General features: G+C 53.6%; 1 protein-coding gene across 1 annotated transcript in view; it reads left to right on the top strand.

The window, feature by feature from the left end:
- The window catches only part of DNAH14 (dynein axonemal heavy chain 14), a 471,830-nt gene that overhangs the window by 50,456 nt on the left and 402,000 nt on the right, over window positions 1-19,374 (top strand). The window contains exon 9 of the mRNA XM_045010332.1: window positions 17,019-17,081. Within this exon, the coding sequence (XP_044866267.1) occupies window positions 17,019-17,081 (63 nt within the window). The remainder of the gene's footprint in view (window positions 1-17,018; window positions 17,082-19,374) is intronic.

Below are 19,374 nucleotides of genomic sequence, written 5' to 3'. Positions count from 1 at the left end.
GGATGCTTGTCCAATGACTTCAAAAGCCTATCTAATCTTAAAGTTCTTCTTCGAGTGATTGCTCCTATGCATTCCATTGTAGGTGTGCGCGCCGCGCGTGCACGGTTCTTCGGAATATTTTTACCCTAGCAACTCCGGCGGGCCGGCTGGCGCCCCCTGGAGTGGCGCCGCCATGGCGGCTGATATATACCCCAGCCGGCCCGTCCGCTCCTCAGTTCCTTCTTTCCGCCCGTGACGGCTAGTAGGAACAGTGGAGTGCTCCCTTACCTCCACAGCCCTAGCGTTTTTCTCCATAGTTTAGTGTATATAGTTGTAGTATTTCGTTAAAGTTTCTTGTTATAGTTGTTCAGTTAGCTGTATAGTGTAATACTTAGGGAATTAGAGGGGTTAGCCCTCTTCTTCCGCCCCGGTGCGGGCTTATGCCCGGAGCACCGGGATTCAAGCCCTGCGTGGCTTGCCAGCGGCCGATGCCAGTGAGTGACCTGCACGACTCCTGCCTACGCTGCCTCGGAGAGTCGCACAGGACAGATAAGTGCCCCATTTGTGTGGCTTTTAAGCCTCGTACGAGAAAGGAGCGGGACTCTCGTTTAAAACAGCTCCTTATGGAGTCGGCTCTCCAACCGCCGGCACCAGCTCCTCCGGCACCGAAACCGGCCTCCGTGAGCAGCACACCGGCAGCACCGAGCCGCTCTGGTACCGACACGTCTCGGCACCCTGCTCCAAAGACCCGGCACCGCTCGCTCTCCCCGAAGAAGAAGCAAAAGGTGCCGAAGACGGCCACTGCGAAACAGCAGCAGAAGCCGTTAGTCCAGCCGCCACCGACCAAAAAGGTACAGGCTGAGACAGTGCACAAGAAGTGCACCGGGCCGTCGACTCCGGTGCCGCAAGGGCCGTCGAGTCCGGCACCGCCCAGCTCCCCGGTACCGACCGAGGAAGAGCTGAGGCTCCCGTCCACGCCGGAGGCGTTCGCGACGGCGAGGGAGCTGATAGACCTCACTGCTGATACGGGCCATCAGCTTCCGGCACCGCCGGTGCGGACAGTGAAGTCCATCGGAAAGCCATTGATGATGCGCCCTCCTTCTCCTGGCGGCCGAGGTGATCGGAGCACCATGATCCGCTCTCGCTCCCGTTCTCCCTCTAGACGACGGTCGCCAACGCACCGGGGCCGAGCCGCACGACGATCAACGTCGAGACGCCGCTCCCCATCTCGTCACCGGTCGCAGTCCCGGTACCGCTCGCAATCGCGGTACCGGTCGCACTCCCTGCGGCGCTCTAGGTCCCGGTCACCAAGTCGCCGGCACCGCACCAGGTCCGGCTCCAGGCGTCGCGGGCGATATCGAGACTCTCGCAGCCACTCACGGCGACGTCGCTCACGATCCAGGTCTGACTCCCGGCACCGCCAGTCGAGTTCCCGGCGCCGCAGGTCAAGCTCCCGGCACCGTCGGTCGAGCTCCCGGCACCGCGTTTCGCGCAGGTCCCGTTCGCCCATCAGACCGCAGGACGACCGGCACCGTCCGTCGGCACCGGAGCGGCAGTTTACTCCGGCACCGGACGTCCGCCCGGGAACCGCAACGGCTCCTCCCTGGCCTTCGAGGGAGCCCTCAGTTGCTTCTCCTGAGGGCAGCGCGGTAGACTTCAGAGTGGGGTCTCTGCCGCAGGACCATGGACCCCAGCAGTGGGGATTTTGGGTGCCCTGGGCCCAACATGAACAGGGAGCTCCCCTTCCTCCGAGACAGCCGGGCTCGACGCGCTCGGTGCCGGTGGCCACGGTCAGCAGGCCACCCCCGTCTCCAACGCCACAGACCGCCACTCACGGCACGCCGTTGGGGCATGAGACGCTGGCACCTGACCGCCCAGAGGCAGAGCAGGCACCTGAAGAGGTGCTTCCAGGTCAATCCTCGTCCTCTTCTCCCGACGAGGCGGTGGCAGGGGCGTCACCATCAGAGCCCCCGCCTATTGACCTGAAGGGGCACCAGGACCTTCTGCGGAGGGTGGCGAAAGCCATCAACTTACCCGTCGAAGAAGTCCAGGAGCTGGATGACCCCATCACGGATGTCGTGGGAGCAGACGCCCCCGTGAGAGTGGCGCTACCGTTCATCCACACGATCCAGCGGAACAATGCCGCCATTTGGCAGTCGCCGTCCTCCGTCCCTCCCACGGCACGCGGCGTGGAGAGAAAGTATTCCGTACCACCTAAAGGGTACGAGTACCTTTACGTGCACCCCACACCGGACTCCTTAGTAGTTCAATCCGTGAACGACCGGGAGCGTAATGGACAGCCAGCAGCTGCGCCCAAGTCTAAGGAGTCCAAACGCATGGACTTGCTGGGACGCAAGATTTACTCAGCGGGCGGCCTACAACTCCGCATCGCGAATCAAATGGCCTTGCTATCCCGGTACACGTTTAATATCTTGGGATGCCTGGGGAAGTTCGCGGAGCTGACCCCGCAGGACTCCCGCCGAGAATTCTCTGCCCTCCTAGAGGAGGGCAAGCTGGCCTCCAGAACCCTGATTAAAGCTGCGGTCGACTCAGCGGACTCGGGGGCCAGGACGGTGGCGTCCGGTGTAACCATGCGACGCATTGCTTGGCTGCAGTCGTCCACTTTGCCACCGGAGGTACAATATACCCTCCAGGACCTTCCCTTCGAAATGCAGGGCCTGTTCTCCGAGAAAATGGACACAAGAATTCAGACCCTGAAGGACGGACGAGTGGCAATCCGCACTTTGGGGATGCATACCCCGGCCACTCAGAGGCGTCCCTTCCGGCAGCAGCCCTATCGGCCCGGGCAGCAGGCCAGGTCTCGGCCATTTAATAACCGCAGGGCTCCATTCCGCCGCAGACCATCAGGCGGACGGCGTAACCAGTCCCAAGGCTCGTCCAAGGCCCCTCAAGGCCCCAAGCCGACCTTTTGATGGGACGCCCGAGGACGGCGCACCACTCTCACCCCAGGATCCATCCCCTTTGTTTTCAAGTCGTCTTTCCCGCTTCCTTCAGGCGTGGTGTTCTGTAACATCGGACAACTGGGTGCTCAATACCATTCAGCACGGCTACCGCCTACAGTTTGTTTCGCCCCCTCCCTCCCACCCACCTTCCCCGTCCCTCTTCAGGGACCCCTCTCATGAGCAAGTCCTCTTACAGGAGGTCCAGACTCTGTTGAGCGTGGGTGCCATCGAGGAGGTGCCCCCCGGCAGGCGGGGCAGGGGATTCTACTCCAGGTATTTTCTCATCCCCAAGGCGAAAGGAGGTCTTCGTCCCATCTTAGACCTCAGGGAGCTAAACAAATACCTCTGCAAACTCAAGTTTCGGATGGTAACCTTGGGGACCATTATCCCTTCCTTGGATCCGGGAGACTGGTTTGCCGCCCTCGACATGAAGGACGCTTACTTTCATGTGGCAATTTACCCCCCCCCACAGACGCTTCCTGCGCTTTCTGGTCAACGAGACCCACTACCAGTTTGCGGTGTTACCCTTCGGCCTCTCCACCGCACCGAGGGTATTCACCAAATGCATGGCGGTCGTAGCCGCAGCCCTCCGTCGTCGCCAAATCCATATGTACCCGTATCTCGACGACTGGCTGATTCGTGGTCGTACCCAAGACCTGGTAGCGGCTCAGGTGTCCGAGATACTGCATCTGTTTCGGTCCCTCGGCCTGCTTGTCAACGCCGACAAGTCCCACTTGGTTCCGACTCAAAGAGTGGAATTCATAGGAGCCGTCCTCGACTCCACTCTGGCCAGAGCCTGCCTCCCTCGGGCTCGACACGAGACGTTGGCCTCCCTGATACGGTCGCTGCAGGCCTTTCCAACGACAACAGTGCGGTGCTGCCTGCGTCTCCTAGGTCACATGGCAGCATGTACGTTTGTGACCACCCACGCAAGGCTGCGACTTCGCCAGTTCCAAATGTGGCTGGCATCGGTGTACCGCCCTCAGCGCGACCCTCTGGATATGGTGGTGGTGGTGCCGAGTTCCGCTCTCCAGTCGCTCGTCTGGTGGCTGGATCCAGAGACGGTCTGCGCAGGGGTTCCCTTCCGCCCTCCTCGGCCGTCGATCACCCTGACCACGGACGCATCGGCGCTTGGATGGGGGGCTCACGTGGGAGACCTGCACACCCAGGGCCTCTGGTCAGCCCAGGAGCTCTCCCTCCATATCAACGTTCGGGAGTTGAGAGCGATCCGTCTGGCGTGTCTCGCCTTTCTGACTCACCTTCAGGACCGCTGTGTAGCGGTGTACACGGACAACACCACGGCCATGTTCTATGTCAACAAACAGGGCGGAGCTCGATCCTCCCCGCTCTGCAAGGAGGCGCTGCTCCTCTGGGACCTTTGCGTGACCCACTCGATTCGCCTCAAAGCGTTTTTTCTGCCAGGAGTACAGAACACGCTGGCCGACCGTCTGAGCAGGTCCTTCGCCTCCCACGAGTGGTCCCTTCGCCCAGATGTGGCTTACGCAATCTTCCAGAGGTGGGGATTTCCCCAGGTAGACCTCTTCGCCTCCCGGGCCAACAGGAAGTGCCACAGGTTCTGCTCCTTCCAAGGTCAAGCTCCAGGCTCCCTCTCGGATGCGTTTCTCCGGCCGTGGACAGAGTCCCTCCTTTACGCGTTCCCTCCGTTCCCGCTCGTCCACCGAGTGCTGCTCAAGCTTCGGAGAGACAGGGCTCGCGTAATACTCGTCGCTCCGGCCTGGCCGAGACAACATTGGTACACCATGCTGCTCGAGCTGTCGGTTCGGGATCCCATTCCCCTCCCGCTATGGCCGGACCTCATCACTCAGGACCTCGGCAGGCTTTGTCACCCGAACCTGCAGTCCCTGCATCTTACAGCTTGGTTCCTGAGTGGTTGACCGAAGCAGAGAGAGGATGTTCGGCGGCGGTGCAGCAAGTTCTGCTGGAAAGCAGAAAGCCTTCCACGCGCTCTACTTACCTCGCGAAGTGGAAACGCTTTGCGCTATGGTGTGACCAGCGAAGTCTTAACCCCTTCTCGGCCCCCATCCAGACCGTCCTCGATTACCTCTGGTACCTGAAGGGTCAAGGTCTCGCGATCTCGTCCCTCAGGGTGCACCTGGCAGCTCTGTCGGCCTTTCGACCCGCTGTAGGAGGCCGCTCCGTCTTCTCCAACCCAATGGTAGCCCGCTTTCTCAAAGGGTTAGACCGTCTCTACCCTCAGGTGCGTCCTCCTGCTCCGACTTGGGATCTGAACCTGGTTCTCGCCCAGATGATGGGCCCGCCCTTCGAGCCCTTAGCCACGTGCTCTCTGCTCTATCTCACCTGGAAGACGGCCTTTCTCGTGGCAATCACATCCGCCAGGCGAGTCTCAGAACTCCGCGCCCTGACGGTCGGTCCCCCGTATACCGTCTTTCACAGGGACAAGGTGCAGCTTCGACCACACCCGGCCTTCCTCCCCAAAGTGGTCTCGGCCTTTCACCTCAACCAGGAGATCTTCCTCCCGGTCTTCTTCCCAAAGCCGCACGCCTCACCTCGTGAGCAGCAGCTCCACACCCTGGACGTCCGCAGGGCCCTCGCTTTCTACATTGACCGAACGAAGCCCTTCCGGCGTTCGACACAGCTGTTCGTAGCGATCGCAGACCGCATGAAAGGCGAACCGGTTTCTTCACAGCGAATTTCCTCCTGGGTGACGGCCTGCATACGAACGTGCTACGAGCTTGCTCGCGTCCCCCCGTGCCGACTCACTGCACACTCGACCAGGGCGCACGCCTCGTCGGCTGCCTTCCTGGCCCATGTTCCTATCCAGGACATCTGCAGAGCGGCCACCTGGTCTTCAGTCCACACCTTCGCTTCCCACTACGCGTTGGTGCAGCAGTCTCGAGATGACGCAGCCTTCGGCTCTGCGGTATTACACTCCGCCACGTCTCATTCCGACCCCACCGCCTAGGTAAGGCTTGGGAATCACCTACAATGGAATGCATAGGAGCAATCACTCGAAGAAGAAAAGACGGTTACTCACCTGTAGTAACTGGTGTTCTTCGAGATGTGTTGCTCCTATCCATTCCAGACCCGCCCTCCTTCCCCACTGTCGGAATAGCCGGCAAGAAGGAACTGAGGAGCGGACGGGCCGGCTGGGGTATATATCAGCCGCCATGGCGGCGCCACTCCAGGGGGCGCCAGCCGGCCCGCCGGAGTTGCTAGGGTAAAAATGTTCCGAAGAACCGTGCACGCGCGGCGCGCACACCTACAATGGAATGGATAGGAGCAACACATCTCGAAGAACACCAGTTACTACAGGTGAGTAACCGTCTTTTACGTCTCGTGTCTTGAGTCTGGGAAGACAGCATGCCATCCTCTTGTCTGCTTTCTCATGACCCTATGGAAGAGGAGAACTACAAGTTGGATCTGCCATTTCCACTGGTACCAGCACAAATATCTTCCCCATCTCCTATTACCCCAGCTTCGCCATCCGCTCTGGATGGCCACAAGCAGTTCTTCTTCGAGTGATTGCTCCTATGCATTCCATGTAGGTGTGCGCGCCGCGCGTGCACGGCTCTTCGGAACATTTTTAGCCTAACAACACCGGCGGGCCGGCTGGGCGCCCCCTGGAGTGGCGCCGCTATAGCGCTAGTTATATACCCCAGCCGGCCCGTCCGCTCCTCAGTTCCTTCTTCCCGCCCGTGACGGCAGTTGGAACTGTGGAGTGCTTGTAGTCCTCCACGTACCTAGCTCACCTTGGTTCTAGTTTGTATTTAGTGTAGATAGTTAGTTGTTAAATTGAGTTAATTGAGTAGTTAGTAGTTAGATTAAGGGGAATTAGGGGGGCTTAGCCCCTCTTTTCCCGTCCGGTGCGGGCGTATGCCCAAGACACCGGGATTCAAGCCCTGTGCGGCTTGCCAGCGGCATATGCCCGTTGGGGACCCCCACGACGCCTGCCTTCGTTGTCTCGGCGAGGGACATCGACCTGACAAGTGCCTCATTTGCAGGTCCTTCAAGCCGCGAACTAAAAAGGAGCGGGACATTAGGTTGCGGCAGCTCCTTATGGAGTCGGCGCTTACCCCTGCGGTGCCGACTCCTCCGGCTCCGGCGTCGTCATCGGTGCGAAGTGCTCCAGCGGTCCCCGGCCGGTCCGGTACCGAGACTGTTAAGAAACAGCCAGCACCGAAGCCCCGGCACCGTTCCCATTCACCATCGGGGAAACGGAAGCCTAAGCCCAAGGCTGTAGAGACTACTTCAGCGAGACCAGTGGTCCAGCAGCCAGCAGCGGCGCCTTCAGCACCGTCCAAGACAGCGCACGGACCGTGCGCGGTACCGTCGACTCCGGCACCGGCTGGGCCGTCGAGTCCGGTACCTCCGCGCTCCCCGGTGCAAGCCGTGGTAGAGCTGCCTCTCCCGTCCACGCCCGAGACGTTCTCGACGGCGAGGGAGCTCATAGAGCTCGCAGAGGCACCGAGCCTCCGGCCCCCGGCACCGCCGGTGCGGACCGTTCTGTCAGTGGGCAAACCGGCCATGGTACGACCTGCCACCCCTGACTCACGGGATAGAAGGCGATCCAGGTCCCGCTCCCGGTCCCGATCCCGGAGACGGTCACCTTCCCGCCGTTCAAGGTCACGGCACCGGTCTCCATCCCGGTACCGCTCTCCTTCTCGGCGCCAGTCGCAGTCCCGGTACCGCTCTCCATCGCGGTACCGGTCGTACTCCCGGAGGCGTTCCGGGTCCCGGTCCCGCTCTCCGGACCGTCGGCACCGAGGGAGGTCTGGCTCCCGGCACCACTCCCGACGCCGGTCTCGAAGCCGCTCCCATCGACGACGATCGAGATCGCGGTCGACCTCCCGCTACTCTCGCGGTTGCAGGTCCCGCTCCCGCTCCCGGCACCGAGACGATTGGCACCGGTACCCGGCACCGTCCACGGATAGACTAGTGGCATCGACGGCGCAGTCTCTGAGCGCCTCTGCCCCCCCGTGGCCTTCCCGTCAGCCGTCGGTCGCTTCCCACGACGACGCCGGCACAGATTACCGCGCGGACCCGCAAGGGCAAGACCCGGGTCCCCAGCAATGGGGTTTCTGGACCCCCTGGGCCGCCCACGAGACTCAGGGTGCCCCCTTCCTCCCGCGACGGGGGACTTCAGTCCAAGGGGTGCCAGAAGCCACTGTCAGCAGGCCCCCTCCATCGCCTCCGGTTGAGGTTCCACCACCGCCGGTGCAGACGGAACATCCCGGGGAGGCGGCGGCTGCGCACCCCATGGACGAGCCTCAGCCACTTCCTCTTGGTCAGGCCCATTCCTCGTCTTCCTCGCCAGACGAGGCGGTGGCAGGATCCTCGTCATCCGATCCACCACCGATTGACTTGCGTGCCCATCAGGACCTCCTGCGTAGGGTGGCACAAGCTGTTAACCTCCCGGTAGCGGAGGTCATTGAGGACGAGGACCCGATCACGAATGTGGTCGGAACGGAGGCCCCCATGCGAGTGGCCCTACCATTTGTTCGGACCATCCAGAAGAATGCCACCACGCTCTGGCAGTCCCCAGCGTCCATCCCTCCCACTGCCCGTGGGGTGGAGCGGAAGTACTCGGTACCCCCGACTGGGTACGAGTATCTATACACCCACCCGGCCCCGGACTCCCTAGTGGTGCAGTCTGTGAATGACAGGGAGCGGAATGGACAACCTGCGCCTGCTCCTAAATCTAAAGACGCACGCAGAATGGACCTGTTGGGCCGGAAGATATATTCGGCGGGCGGCCTCCAATTACGCATAGCGAACCAGTTGGTTCTTCTGGCCCGCTATGCTTACGATAACTTCGTAGCCCTCTCTAAATTTACAGAGTTGGTTCCAACATCCTCCAGGCAGGAGTTCTCAGCTTTGCTGGAAGAGGGCAAGAAAGCTACCAGGTCCTCTATTCAGGGCTCACTGGACTCGGCAGACTCCGGAGCCAGGACCTTAGCATCGGGGGTGACAATGAGAAGGATCTCCTGGCTGCAATCGTCCACCTTGCCGCCAGAGGTCCAGTATACTCTACAAGACTTGCCTTTTGATACGAAGGGCTTATTCTCGGAGAAAACGGACTCCAGGATACAGACCCTTAAGGATGGGCGCATTGCCATCCATACGCTAGGCATGCATACGCCTGCGACACAACGGAGGCCTTTCAGACAGCAGCCCTTTCGGCCGTTCAACCAGGCCAGGTCTCGGCAGGACAATACACGCAAGGGCAGACTGAATCGACGTCGCCCATCGGGCAATCGCCGTAACCAATCCCAGGCGCCTTCCAAGGGCCCTCAAGGCCTGAAGCAGGCGTTTTGATGGGACGCCCGAGGACGGCCCATCAGTCTCTCCTCCGGATCCTTCCCCGTTCTTTTTCAATCGCCTTTCCCACTTCCTCCCGGCGTGGTCCCAGATTACATCGGACAACTGGGTCCTACGCACGGTAGAGTCTGGTTACCAGCTCCAGTTTGTTTCGCCCCCTCCCTCCCACCCACCCACCCCGTCCCTCTTCAGGGACCCCTCTCACGAGCAAGTCCTCCTACAAGAGGTCGAGTCTCTACTGAGATTGGGTGCTATAGAGGAGGTGCCGAGCGCCATGCGAGGCAAGGGGTTTTACTCCCGATATTTCTTAATCCCCAAGGCGAAGGGAGGCCTACGACCCATACTAGACCTCCGAGAGCTCAACAAATACCTGGTCAAGCTCAAGTTTCGCATGGTGACCCTGGGGACTATCATTCCCTCCCTGGATCTGGGAGACTGGTTTGCCGCCCTCGACATGAAGGACGCGTATTTTCATGTCTCCATTTACCCTCCTCATCGGCGCTACCTGCGCTTCGTTGTCAACAATACACACTACCAGTTCGCAGTGCTGCCCTTCGGCCTCTCTACAGCGCCGAGGGTATTCACCAAGTGCATGGCAGTGGTGGCCGCGGCCATCCGCCGTCGTCGGATACATGTCTACCCCTATCTCGACGACTGGCTAATCCGAGGACCATCCCGCCAACTGGTGGCGTCCCACATGGCCACGGTCCTAGCCCTGTTTCAGCGTCTGGGGCTCATGATCAATGCCGAGAAGTCGATGTTGACCCCCTCGCAAAGAGTGGAATTCATCGGAGCGGTCCTGGATTCCAATTTGGCCAGGGCCTGCCTGCCACAACATCGGCATCAGTCTCTGGTCTCTCTAGTTCGAGACCTACAAGCTTTCCCACGGACAACAGTACGTTCCTGCCTCCGCCTTCTAGGCCACATGGCGTCGTGTACGTTCGTCACCCAGTACGCGAGGTTGCACCTTCGCCCATTTCAAATTTGGCTCGCGTCAGTGTACCGGCCCCACCGTGACACCATAGATATGGTGGTCACGCCCACGAAGCCAGCACTCGCTTCGCTCACTTGGTGGCTGGACCCAGCAGTCGTGTGTGCCGGAGTCTCTTTCTGCCCCCTTCAACCATCCGCCACTCTGACCACGGATGCGTGGGGTGGGGAGCGCACCTAGCCGACCTGCACACCCAAGGCCTCTGGTCGCCCCGAGAGCTCTCCCTCCATATCAATGTCAGAGAGCTCCGAGCCATTCGACTCGCCTGTCAAGCCTTTTGCCCCAGTCTCCAGGGGCGTTGCATCGCGGTGTTGACGGACAACACAACGGCGATGTTTTATGTCAACAAGCAGGGTGGAGCCCGGTCTTCTCCACTGTGCACGGAGGCGATGCTACTGTGGGACTTCTGTATAGCCCACTCCATTCACCTGGTGGCGTCCTATCTTCCAGGGGTGCAGAACATGCTGGCTGACCGTCTGAGCAGGTCGTTCCTGTCCCACGAGTGGTCCCTCCGCCCAGATGTGGTACACACGCTTTTCCGGAGGTGGGGGTTTCCCCGGATAGACCTGTTCGCCTCCAGGGAGAACAGGAAATGCCACCAGTTCTGCTCGTTCCAGGGTCGCGCCACGGGCTCCCTGTCGGACGCTTTCCTCTACCCCTGGGCGGATCACCTAATGTATGCCTTCCCTCCGTTCCCGCTCGTACATCGGGTGCTTCTCAAGCTTCGGAGGGACAGAGCCCGCCTCATACTCGTCGCTCCGGCCTGGCCGAGACAGCACTGGTACACTCTGCTGCTCGAGCTATCGGTACGAGATCCCATCCCTCTGCCCTTATGGCCGGACCTGATAACACAGGACTTCGGCAGGCTCCGCCATCCGGACCTGCAGTCCCTCCATCTGACAGCCTGGTACCTGAGTGGTTAACCCACGCGGAGCGGACCTGTTCGGCGGCGGTCCAGCGGGTCCTGCTGGAGAGCCGAAAGCCCTCCACTCGCTCGACCTACCTCTCCAAATGGAAGCGATTCGCCATATGGTGCGATCAGAGAGATCTGATTCCATTCGTCGTCCCTATCCCAACGATACTGGACTACCTCTGGTCGCTTAAAGAGCAGGGTCTTGTGCTCTCATCGTTAAGGGTGCACCTGGCAGCGATATCGGCCTTCAGGCCACCCGTCGGTCACCGATCCATCTTCTCTGATCCTACGGTCTCCCGCTTCCTCAAGGGTCTTGAGCGTTTGTTCCCGCCAGTGCGGGCCCCGACTCCGCCCTGGGACCTGAATCTGGTCTTGGGCAGGCTCATGGGGCCCCCCTTCGAGCCCATGGCTGCGTGTTCCCTGCTCCACCTGTCGTGGAAAACGGCCTTTCTCGTCGCAATAACCTCAGCAAGGCGAGTTTCCGAGCTCCAGGCCCTAACGGCCGGTCCTCCGTACACCATCTTTCATGCGGACAAGGTCCAGCTTCGGCCTCACCCGGCCTTCCTCCCTAAGGTGGTGTCAGCCTTCCATGTAAATCAGGACATTTTCCTTCCCATTTTTTTCCCGAAACCTCATGCCTCGGGTCGGGATCAACAGCTGCACACCCTAGATGTCCGACGGGCCCTTGCGTTCTACATACATCGGACAAAATCCTTCCGGCAATCGCCACAACTGTTCATAGCTGTTGCGGAACGTATGAAAGGCAAGCCGGTCTCCTCTCAGAGGATATCCTCATGGATCACCGCATGCATCAAAACTTGCTATGAGCTGGCTGGGGTGCCAGCTGACCGTCTTACCGCTCACTCTACGAGAGCGCACGCCTCATCTGCAGCCTTCCTGGCCCACATCCCCATTCAGGACATCTGTAGAGCGGCCACCTGGTCTTCTGTCCACACCTTCGCTTCCCACTGCGCGTTGGTGCAGCAATCCAGAGACGATGCAGCCTTCGGCTCCGCAGTCTTGCACTCTGCCACGTCTCACTCCGACCCCACCGCCTAGGTAAGGCTTGGGAGTCACCTACATGGAATGCATAGGAGCAATCACTCGAAGAAGAAAAGACGGTTACTCACCGTTGTAACTGTTGTTCTTCGAGATGTGTTGCTCCTATCCATTCCAGACCCGCCCTCCTTCCCCACTGTCGGAGTAGCCGGCAAGAAGGAACTGAGGAGCGGACGGGCCGGCTGGGGTATATAACTAGCGCTATAGCGGCGCCACTCCAGGGGGCGCCCAGCCGGCCCGCCGGTGTTGCTAGGCTAAAAATGTTCCGAAGAGCCGTGCACGCGCGGCGCGCACACCTACATGGAATGGATAGGAGCAACACATCTCGAAGAACAACAGTTACAACGGTGAGTAACCGTCTTTTTCAAGAGCTGCTGTGCAGGGTGGTGAAGGAAATTCAGATCTGTCTAGAGGAGGTCCAGGATACACAACACAAGATCCAAGACATCCTATAACCCACAGGATCCAGCTGTGTAGTGCTCCCAGTAAAGGAAGTGATACTGAAACCAGCAAGAGCTGTATGACATGCATCAACAACATGCGCCCCTATCCCCAAGAGGACTGAGAAGGGTTACTTTGTCCTGGCAAAGGGAGTGGAGTTTCTGTTTACACACCCCACACCAAACTCTCTAGTTCAGGCTGCAACAGAAAGATCTAGGCAGCAACATCCAAGAGCCACTCCCTGTGATAAGGAGGCCAAGAATCTGGACCTGCTCGGTAGGAAGATATTTACATCTATTAGACTGCAGTTGAGAATATTGAACTATCAAGTGCTGTTGGCCAGGTCTGATCTTTTGACTTATTCAGAGTTCTTAGATTTTTAAGGACAAATTACTTTAGCAAGATAGGAATCAGTTTCAGCTCTTTATTGATGAAGGCAAGCTGGTGGTCAGAACTGCATTACAATCTGTGATTGATGCACTGGACACCACATTAAGGTCAATGGCAACTGCCATTGTGATGTGCCAAAAATCATGACTATACTCTTCAGGGCTTCCCAGGGAGATCCAGAACACTGTGGATGACTTGCCCTTCGAGGAGACCAACCTTTTTCAATTAAAAGACTGATAAGTTTTTACACTTGCTAAAGGACTCAAGGGCAGCCCCCTCTACTCCCTGGGTGAATATATACAGCAGCTCCAAAGAGGAAATAATTCAAATAAACTAACGTCTATGCCTCAACTGTTTATCACTAGCGATTCTATGAACCGCCTTGTAAAAGACAGAGGGCAAAAGCCATGATATCCCGTATCTTCCAAATCAACCACATCAACCCAAACTCACCTCCTGGTGAAAAAGATACTTTGACTGGAGGCTCTGGAGTTGTGAACCACTGTTGTTGCGGTCTCCACAGAATCCTCGTGTATCCTTTTGTGGGTGTGGCCATCTAGCACTCTTTTCCCCACAACCGGAGTGCAATAACAATGAACATGTGGGTGCTAGATATCATCCATTACATTTACAGTATCCAGTTTCTCTCTGTACCCTCTCAAAAAAACACACCTTCCCTGTCTCCTCGTCAGGGACCATTTTCATAAGGAGCTCCTCTGTCAAGAGGTAGAATCTCTCCCCTCCAATGGGGAGCAATAGAGTGGGGTACTTCTTTAACATCAAAGATAAGGGTTCTATTTGAAATATTTCCTAGTTCCCAAAGAGAAGGAAGGGTGGAGGCCAATTTCTTGATTTTTCTTTTTTTTTCCCCCGCCCACAAATTATAATTCTTTTTGGTTACACTGGCATTGATAATACCTTCCCTGCAAAAGAATACATGGTTCACAGCTCTCAATATGAAAGATGTGTACTTTCATGTGCCATAATCACCCCATCCACAAAAGATTCCTTTTTTGTCAGCTCCCAGAGTCTTTAACAAGATGCTTGTGACAATAATAGCCAGACTGAGGTTCCAGGGCACTCACCTGTATCTTTTCCTAGATGACATCTTCATCAGAACTCCAACCCAAGCAACAGAACACAGTGCCACAGTCCAGTCTCTGGATTTGCTTCAAGCATGTGGATTTGTAAACACCAAGTGTAGCTGCTTGGCTCCCTTCACCTGGGAATAGAAATAGACTTCTGTGGCAAAGGTCTATTCATCGCCAGACAGATTTCACAAGATACAGAACCTGATATCCAGTTGGTAAAATGTTCAAATCTGACCATAGCTCAATGTCAACAACTAATGGGCTGCCTGATTTCATGTATTGGAGTCACCCCATGGGCCATATCAGGTGCCTCCAGGCCTTTTCTCCTGAAAATATGGAATGTTTCAGCAGAATGCATGTAAGGTTCTGAACCAGGTGCTAATTTCGCTAAAATGGTGGACAGTCTCACAGAACATTGCAAAGGTCTTCCCTTTGTCTTAAAGATGCACAGGTACTCACAACTGAAGCTAGCCTGAAAGGATGGAGAATGAATCTGGGGCACAGAAAAATGCAAAGTACCTGGAACCCCAGGTGAAATTAATCAAATGGCAGACTGGCTCAGGAGATGCACAGTCAACAACTCAGGATGGTTCTTGAATTAGTAAGTCTTCACTATGATTTTTCAAGAGCTCAGACTTCTGGCAGTCAACCTGTTAGCCAATCATAAGAACACAAAGTGGCCAAAGTATCTCACAGGGATGCAGATGCCAAATCTCTGGTGACGGATGCTCTTTTGCACAGATGGCTACAAGGCCTGCCATATACTTTCCTGCTCTTTCCATTTCTAGGAAAGGTGATCCAGTAGATAAGATGAGGCAAAGGCAATAGTGTGTTAACTCCATGTTAGCTAAGGAGATCATGGTTCTTCAACCTGATTGAATTGAAATTGGAGCCACCAGTGTAGCTACCGGTGAGATTAGACATCATTGACCATGGCCCATTCTTCCATACAGACCCAGACAGGCGCTTGCTGTCATCCTGGCTGTTGAGAGGGAAGCTTATCTATGATAGGATTATCCTACAAAGTGATTGGAACTCTGTCTAGATGAGCCTCAACACTAAAAGCTCAATCTTCCGTTTTATTAGGTTTAATTCATGGTGTCAAGAACACAGCAAAAATCCCAGTGATCCTGATATCCCAGGTATCCTGTGTTGATCGGTTCTTTCCTGCTACCCAGAATGCATAGGTTCACAGACAGACTCTTGAGATGAAGTAGTATGTCATTTATTTGGTGCTTCAGTGAGTGATCAGTCCACTGAAACAGGGCACAGCATAGGTTTAAATGCAAGTGTGCTCCCTCATTCATGAGCTCGCCTTAAATACATGGTTAAAAAGTCATTCATTTATATATTGTATAAACACTTTTTCTGCCTTAGCACTAAGATTAGTTTGCTAACTCAGTTGTTTAACTGATCATGTTGCTGACCTAGTTGTTTATGTGATCAGATTGCCGGCTCAGCATTTTACCTGGCTGTTCTCTTTCCTTGCCAGAGAAGCAGGCATCTTTCCACATGTCCCTATACATGCATCTAAAGTATACATTTTACATATTACATCATTGACTTTCTTTAGGAAAGAATAGACAAGGGATTTCAGCCTAGATCCATAGTCTGCCAGGTATGAGCTATAGGTAATATCCTATTTGTGGGATTGTTTGGTTCCTTAGCCGAGACCCCTTTGGTATCCATATTTCTCAGAGTAGTCAGACTGGCTAAACCTGCAGTTAGACCAGTTTTTCCCAGTTGGGAGATACCAATCGCACACCATTTTGAGCCACTGACATCAATAGCTCCATTTTACCTATCCACTATAACCTGTTTTCTGGTTGCCGTCATATCTGCTAGATGAGTTTCTGAACCAAAAGCTTTATCCATGCAGGACCCTGAGTGTGTATCATGATGACAAGTTGGTGCTAAGATTCCCAGAATCACTCTTGCCTAAGGTGAATTCATCTTTCCATGTTTCACAGAAGACTGTCATCCTTTCATTCTGTCCAAAGCCACAGCGCCCAATAGAAAAGCTGTTAGCACACTTTGGATGTTAGAGCACTAAAGAGCTATATCAAGCCTACTGAATCAACAAGAAGATTGGGCTTCTTATTTGTATTTGATGTGAAATGCCAAGTATCCAAGCTATTGCTAGCTAGGTGGATCAAGCTATGCATCGTTCAGGTATATAAGGCAACAGGTATTCTTTTCCAGACATTGTCCAGGCACGCTTTAGTCTAAAGGACCTATGGCGACTTTGTGGGTGGAAAGAGCTTGTGTTTCCACTGCAGAGATCTGCAGGGCAGCAACATGGTTCTATATTAACACCTTTATTAGACTACTGTGCAGGTTGCAGGATTGTGCAGGTGTGAGTCTAATAATAGCATTACTATTTTGAGTGAGCAAGTTTGGGAGAGGGGGTTTCCCAATCTCATTCTGTTTTGTGTTTTATCCCTCCCTACTTTGGTTCACTGCTTGCTACTTCCCATATATATTAGAACTGTGGGAAATGCTGAGATGAAGAATGGTAAATTTCTTACCTGATAATTTCCTTTCTGCTAGCAACATTCTCTCACAATTTTATCCTCCCTAGTTGGCTTCCTAGCCAAAGGACAGTATTTAATTTCAATATTCATGTTTGAAAACCACAGCCTATTGTACATAGTTTATTAGCTAGTATTTACTAACCATATTCTGTACATTTTTATACAGTTTTGGGATTAATCATCTGGCAGCAGGCCAGAGATTAGGGGCCTGACTATCTCAGGCTCTGCTACAGCTTTGAAATGCTTCCAGAAACTGCACACAGGAGGGGAATACCCTCTACATATCATAACTATGGGAGATGCTGCTATCAGTAAGAAAATTATTAGGTAAGGAATTTACCATTTGTTTGTTTCTAGAATGAAGAAATATTTTTTCACCTGGAAAATCAATGTTCGAAGAGCTAAGACAACCAAGAGCAAGTAAGTTGGAATACAAAGTATTGTGAAAAAAATTAAAAGGAATCTGAATGTTCTGAAATGTATCTGTTGAATAAAGTGCAAATTAATATTTCAGTGCTTTGTGAATCAGCAACAAACAATTACAAAAAATCGCTAGGGCATCTTTATTGTATTGATACCTGCATGGCAAAAATTATTGCAATGAAAGTTCAATGGTACATCTATATTACTGTAAAGCATATCACAGAGGACTGTCTTTTTGTTGTATGTTTGTACAGAGCCTAGCACAATGAGGTCATGGTCCATGACTAGGGACCCGATATGCTATTCATAGATTCTAAGGACATTACTGTGGTAATACAAATAATAATAGAGTATGGGTGAGGTCTGTTCCACCCATATAGTGTAAGAATGATCAGGTTCTGTGCAGATGGAACATGGAGGGGCTGAGAGGAATTCAGTCCCTATGCTGGGACCAAAAGAAACAGGACCTCATAGCCACTTTCTCTATCCCATTCCCATTATGGTCTTCCTCATTAGTACATAGACACAATCTATGGCATGTAGAGGTGCACAGGCCTATGAGTGATGCAGAGGATCTTGCACTGGTTCTCTTCACAATGAATGAATTTCTTTCTCTATGGAATATACAACAGAAGATTGTGAGTTCAGGCCAATGCCTGCATAGGGGAGTGGGCATAATGAGTTCTGCTTGTTACCCTGTCAAAGAAAGCTATCAGGTTGGTTTGACACAATTTTTTTTGACAAATCCATGCTGACTGTTATTTATCATCTTATTATCTTCTAGGTGTTTGCAAATTGATTGTTTAATTATTTTCTCCATTATCTTCCTGAGTACAAAAGTTAAGCTGACGGAACTGTAATTCCCCGCGTTCTCCTTATTTCCCTTTTTATAGATGGACACTAATTTGCCCTTTTTCAGTCTTCTGGAATGTTTCCTGTCTTCCATGACTTTTCAAAGATAATTGCTAATGGCTCAGATATCTTCTCAGTCAGCTCCTTGAGTATTATAGGATGCATTTCATAAGGCTCTAATGATTTGAAGACATCTAACTTGTCTAAGTAATTTTTGACATGTTCTTTCCCTATTTTAGACTCTGATCGTACCTCATTTTCACTGGCATTCACTATGTCAGATGTCCAGTTGCCACCAACCTTCTTGGTGAAAACTGAAACAAAGAAGTCATTAAGCACATCTGTCATTTCCACATTTTCTGTTATTGTCTTTCCCCCCCTCATTGAGCAATGGGCCTACTCTGTCCTTGGTTTTCCTCTTACGTCTAATGTATTTGTAGAATGTTTTCTTGTTTCCTTTTATCATGTGGACTGATCACATGTACTTGTACAGTCATAGCAGCCATTAGTTGGAGACTGTCTGTAGTTTTCTCAGGAAGACTCCTCAGGTGGGAGATAAGCATCTCCTAAGGCCTATTGTTTTTCCTAATGGCCCATTGCTCTGAATCGGTCCTTCCCCACCCATTATCTAGACTGAAAGCATCTTGTCTGGTGGGTGTTCCCCAGGTGTAACTACATTTGAAATACAGATACATAGTCAATATTCATAACTTCAGATACAAAAATGATACATGCATACAAATAGATAATCATATTCAGCAAATCATAACTTTTCCAATGACACCTTATATGATTTATCCTGCATACATTACATTATAATTGTCATAATGATATCGTAATAATATCACTGCAAAGAATATGGAGTGCAGTGTCAAAGGTATATTTAAGCTAATGAGGTAGTCTGAGGAATCAGCACTGGTTCCAGAGGCTGGGCGGTAGGTTGCATGGTCACATCTCTGCACCATGAGCATTTGCATAGAGGACTGAAAATAGGGACAGTGCATGGGCTCTGTTCAGACTCTGGAGACTTAAAACACCTGGAGATTCAGCAACTGGATCCCTGCTCAGTAGTTTGGCGAGGGAGAGTCTCCTCTTTGCTATCTATGTGAGTGTCAGGGTGCAAGTGGGAGAAGGCTACATATGATCTGTCCCTTCCTTTGCACATTCATGTGTGACCTAAGCACAATCTAACTATAGTTAACGTAGTCTGTCTTTACCTTATTTTCAGATACTTAAATGGGAAAGGCATTGGGAGTCATTACTCAATTTTTAATCTGTATTTAAATTCAGCCATTTTCATTTCTGTAAATAGGAGTTATGAATGATTAAAAACTGCATAAGAATTCCAAAATTTTGCTGATTGATTATAGAAGCGAGAACATAATGGTGTCCTTTATAATCTGTTAACTTCTGTAAAAGAGAGATAGCGGTAACATTT

Source organism: Mauremys mutica, chromosome 3, assembly GCF_020497125.1.
Source record: "Mauremys mutica isolate MM-2020 ecotype Southern chromosome 3, ASM2049712v1, whole genome shotgun sequence".
NCBI lineage: Eukaryota > Metazoa > Chordata > Testudines > Geoemydidae > Mauremys > Mauremys mutica.
The sequence above is the reverse complement of the archived record's forward strand: the minus strand, read 5'-3'. Positions and strand labels throughout refer to the sequence as shown.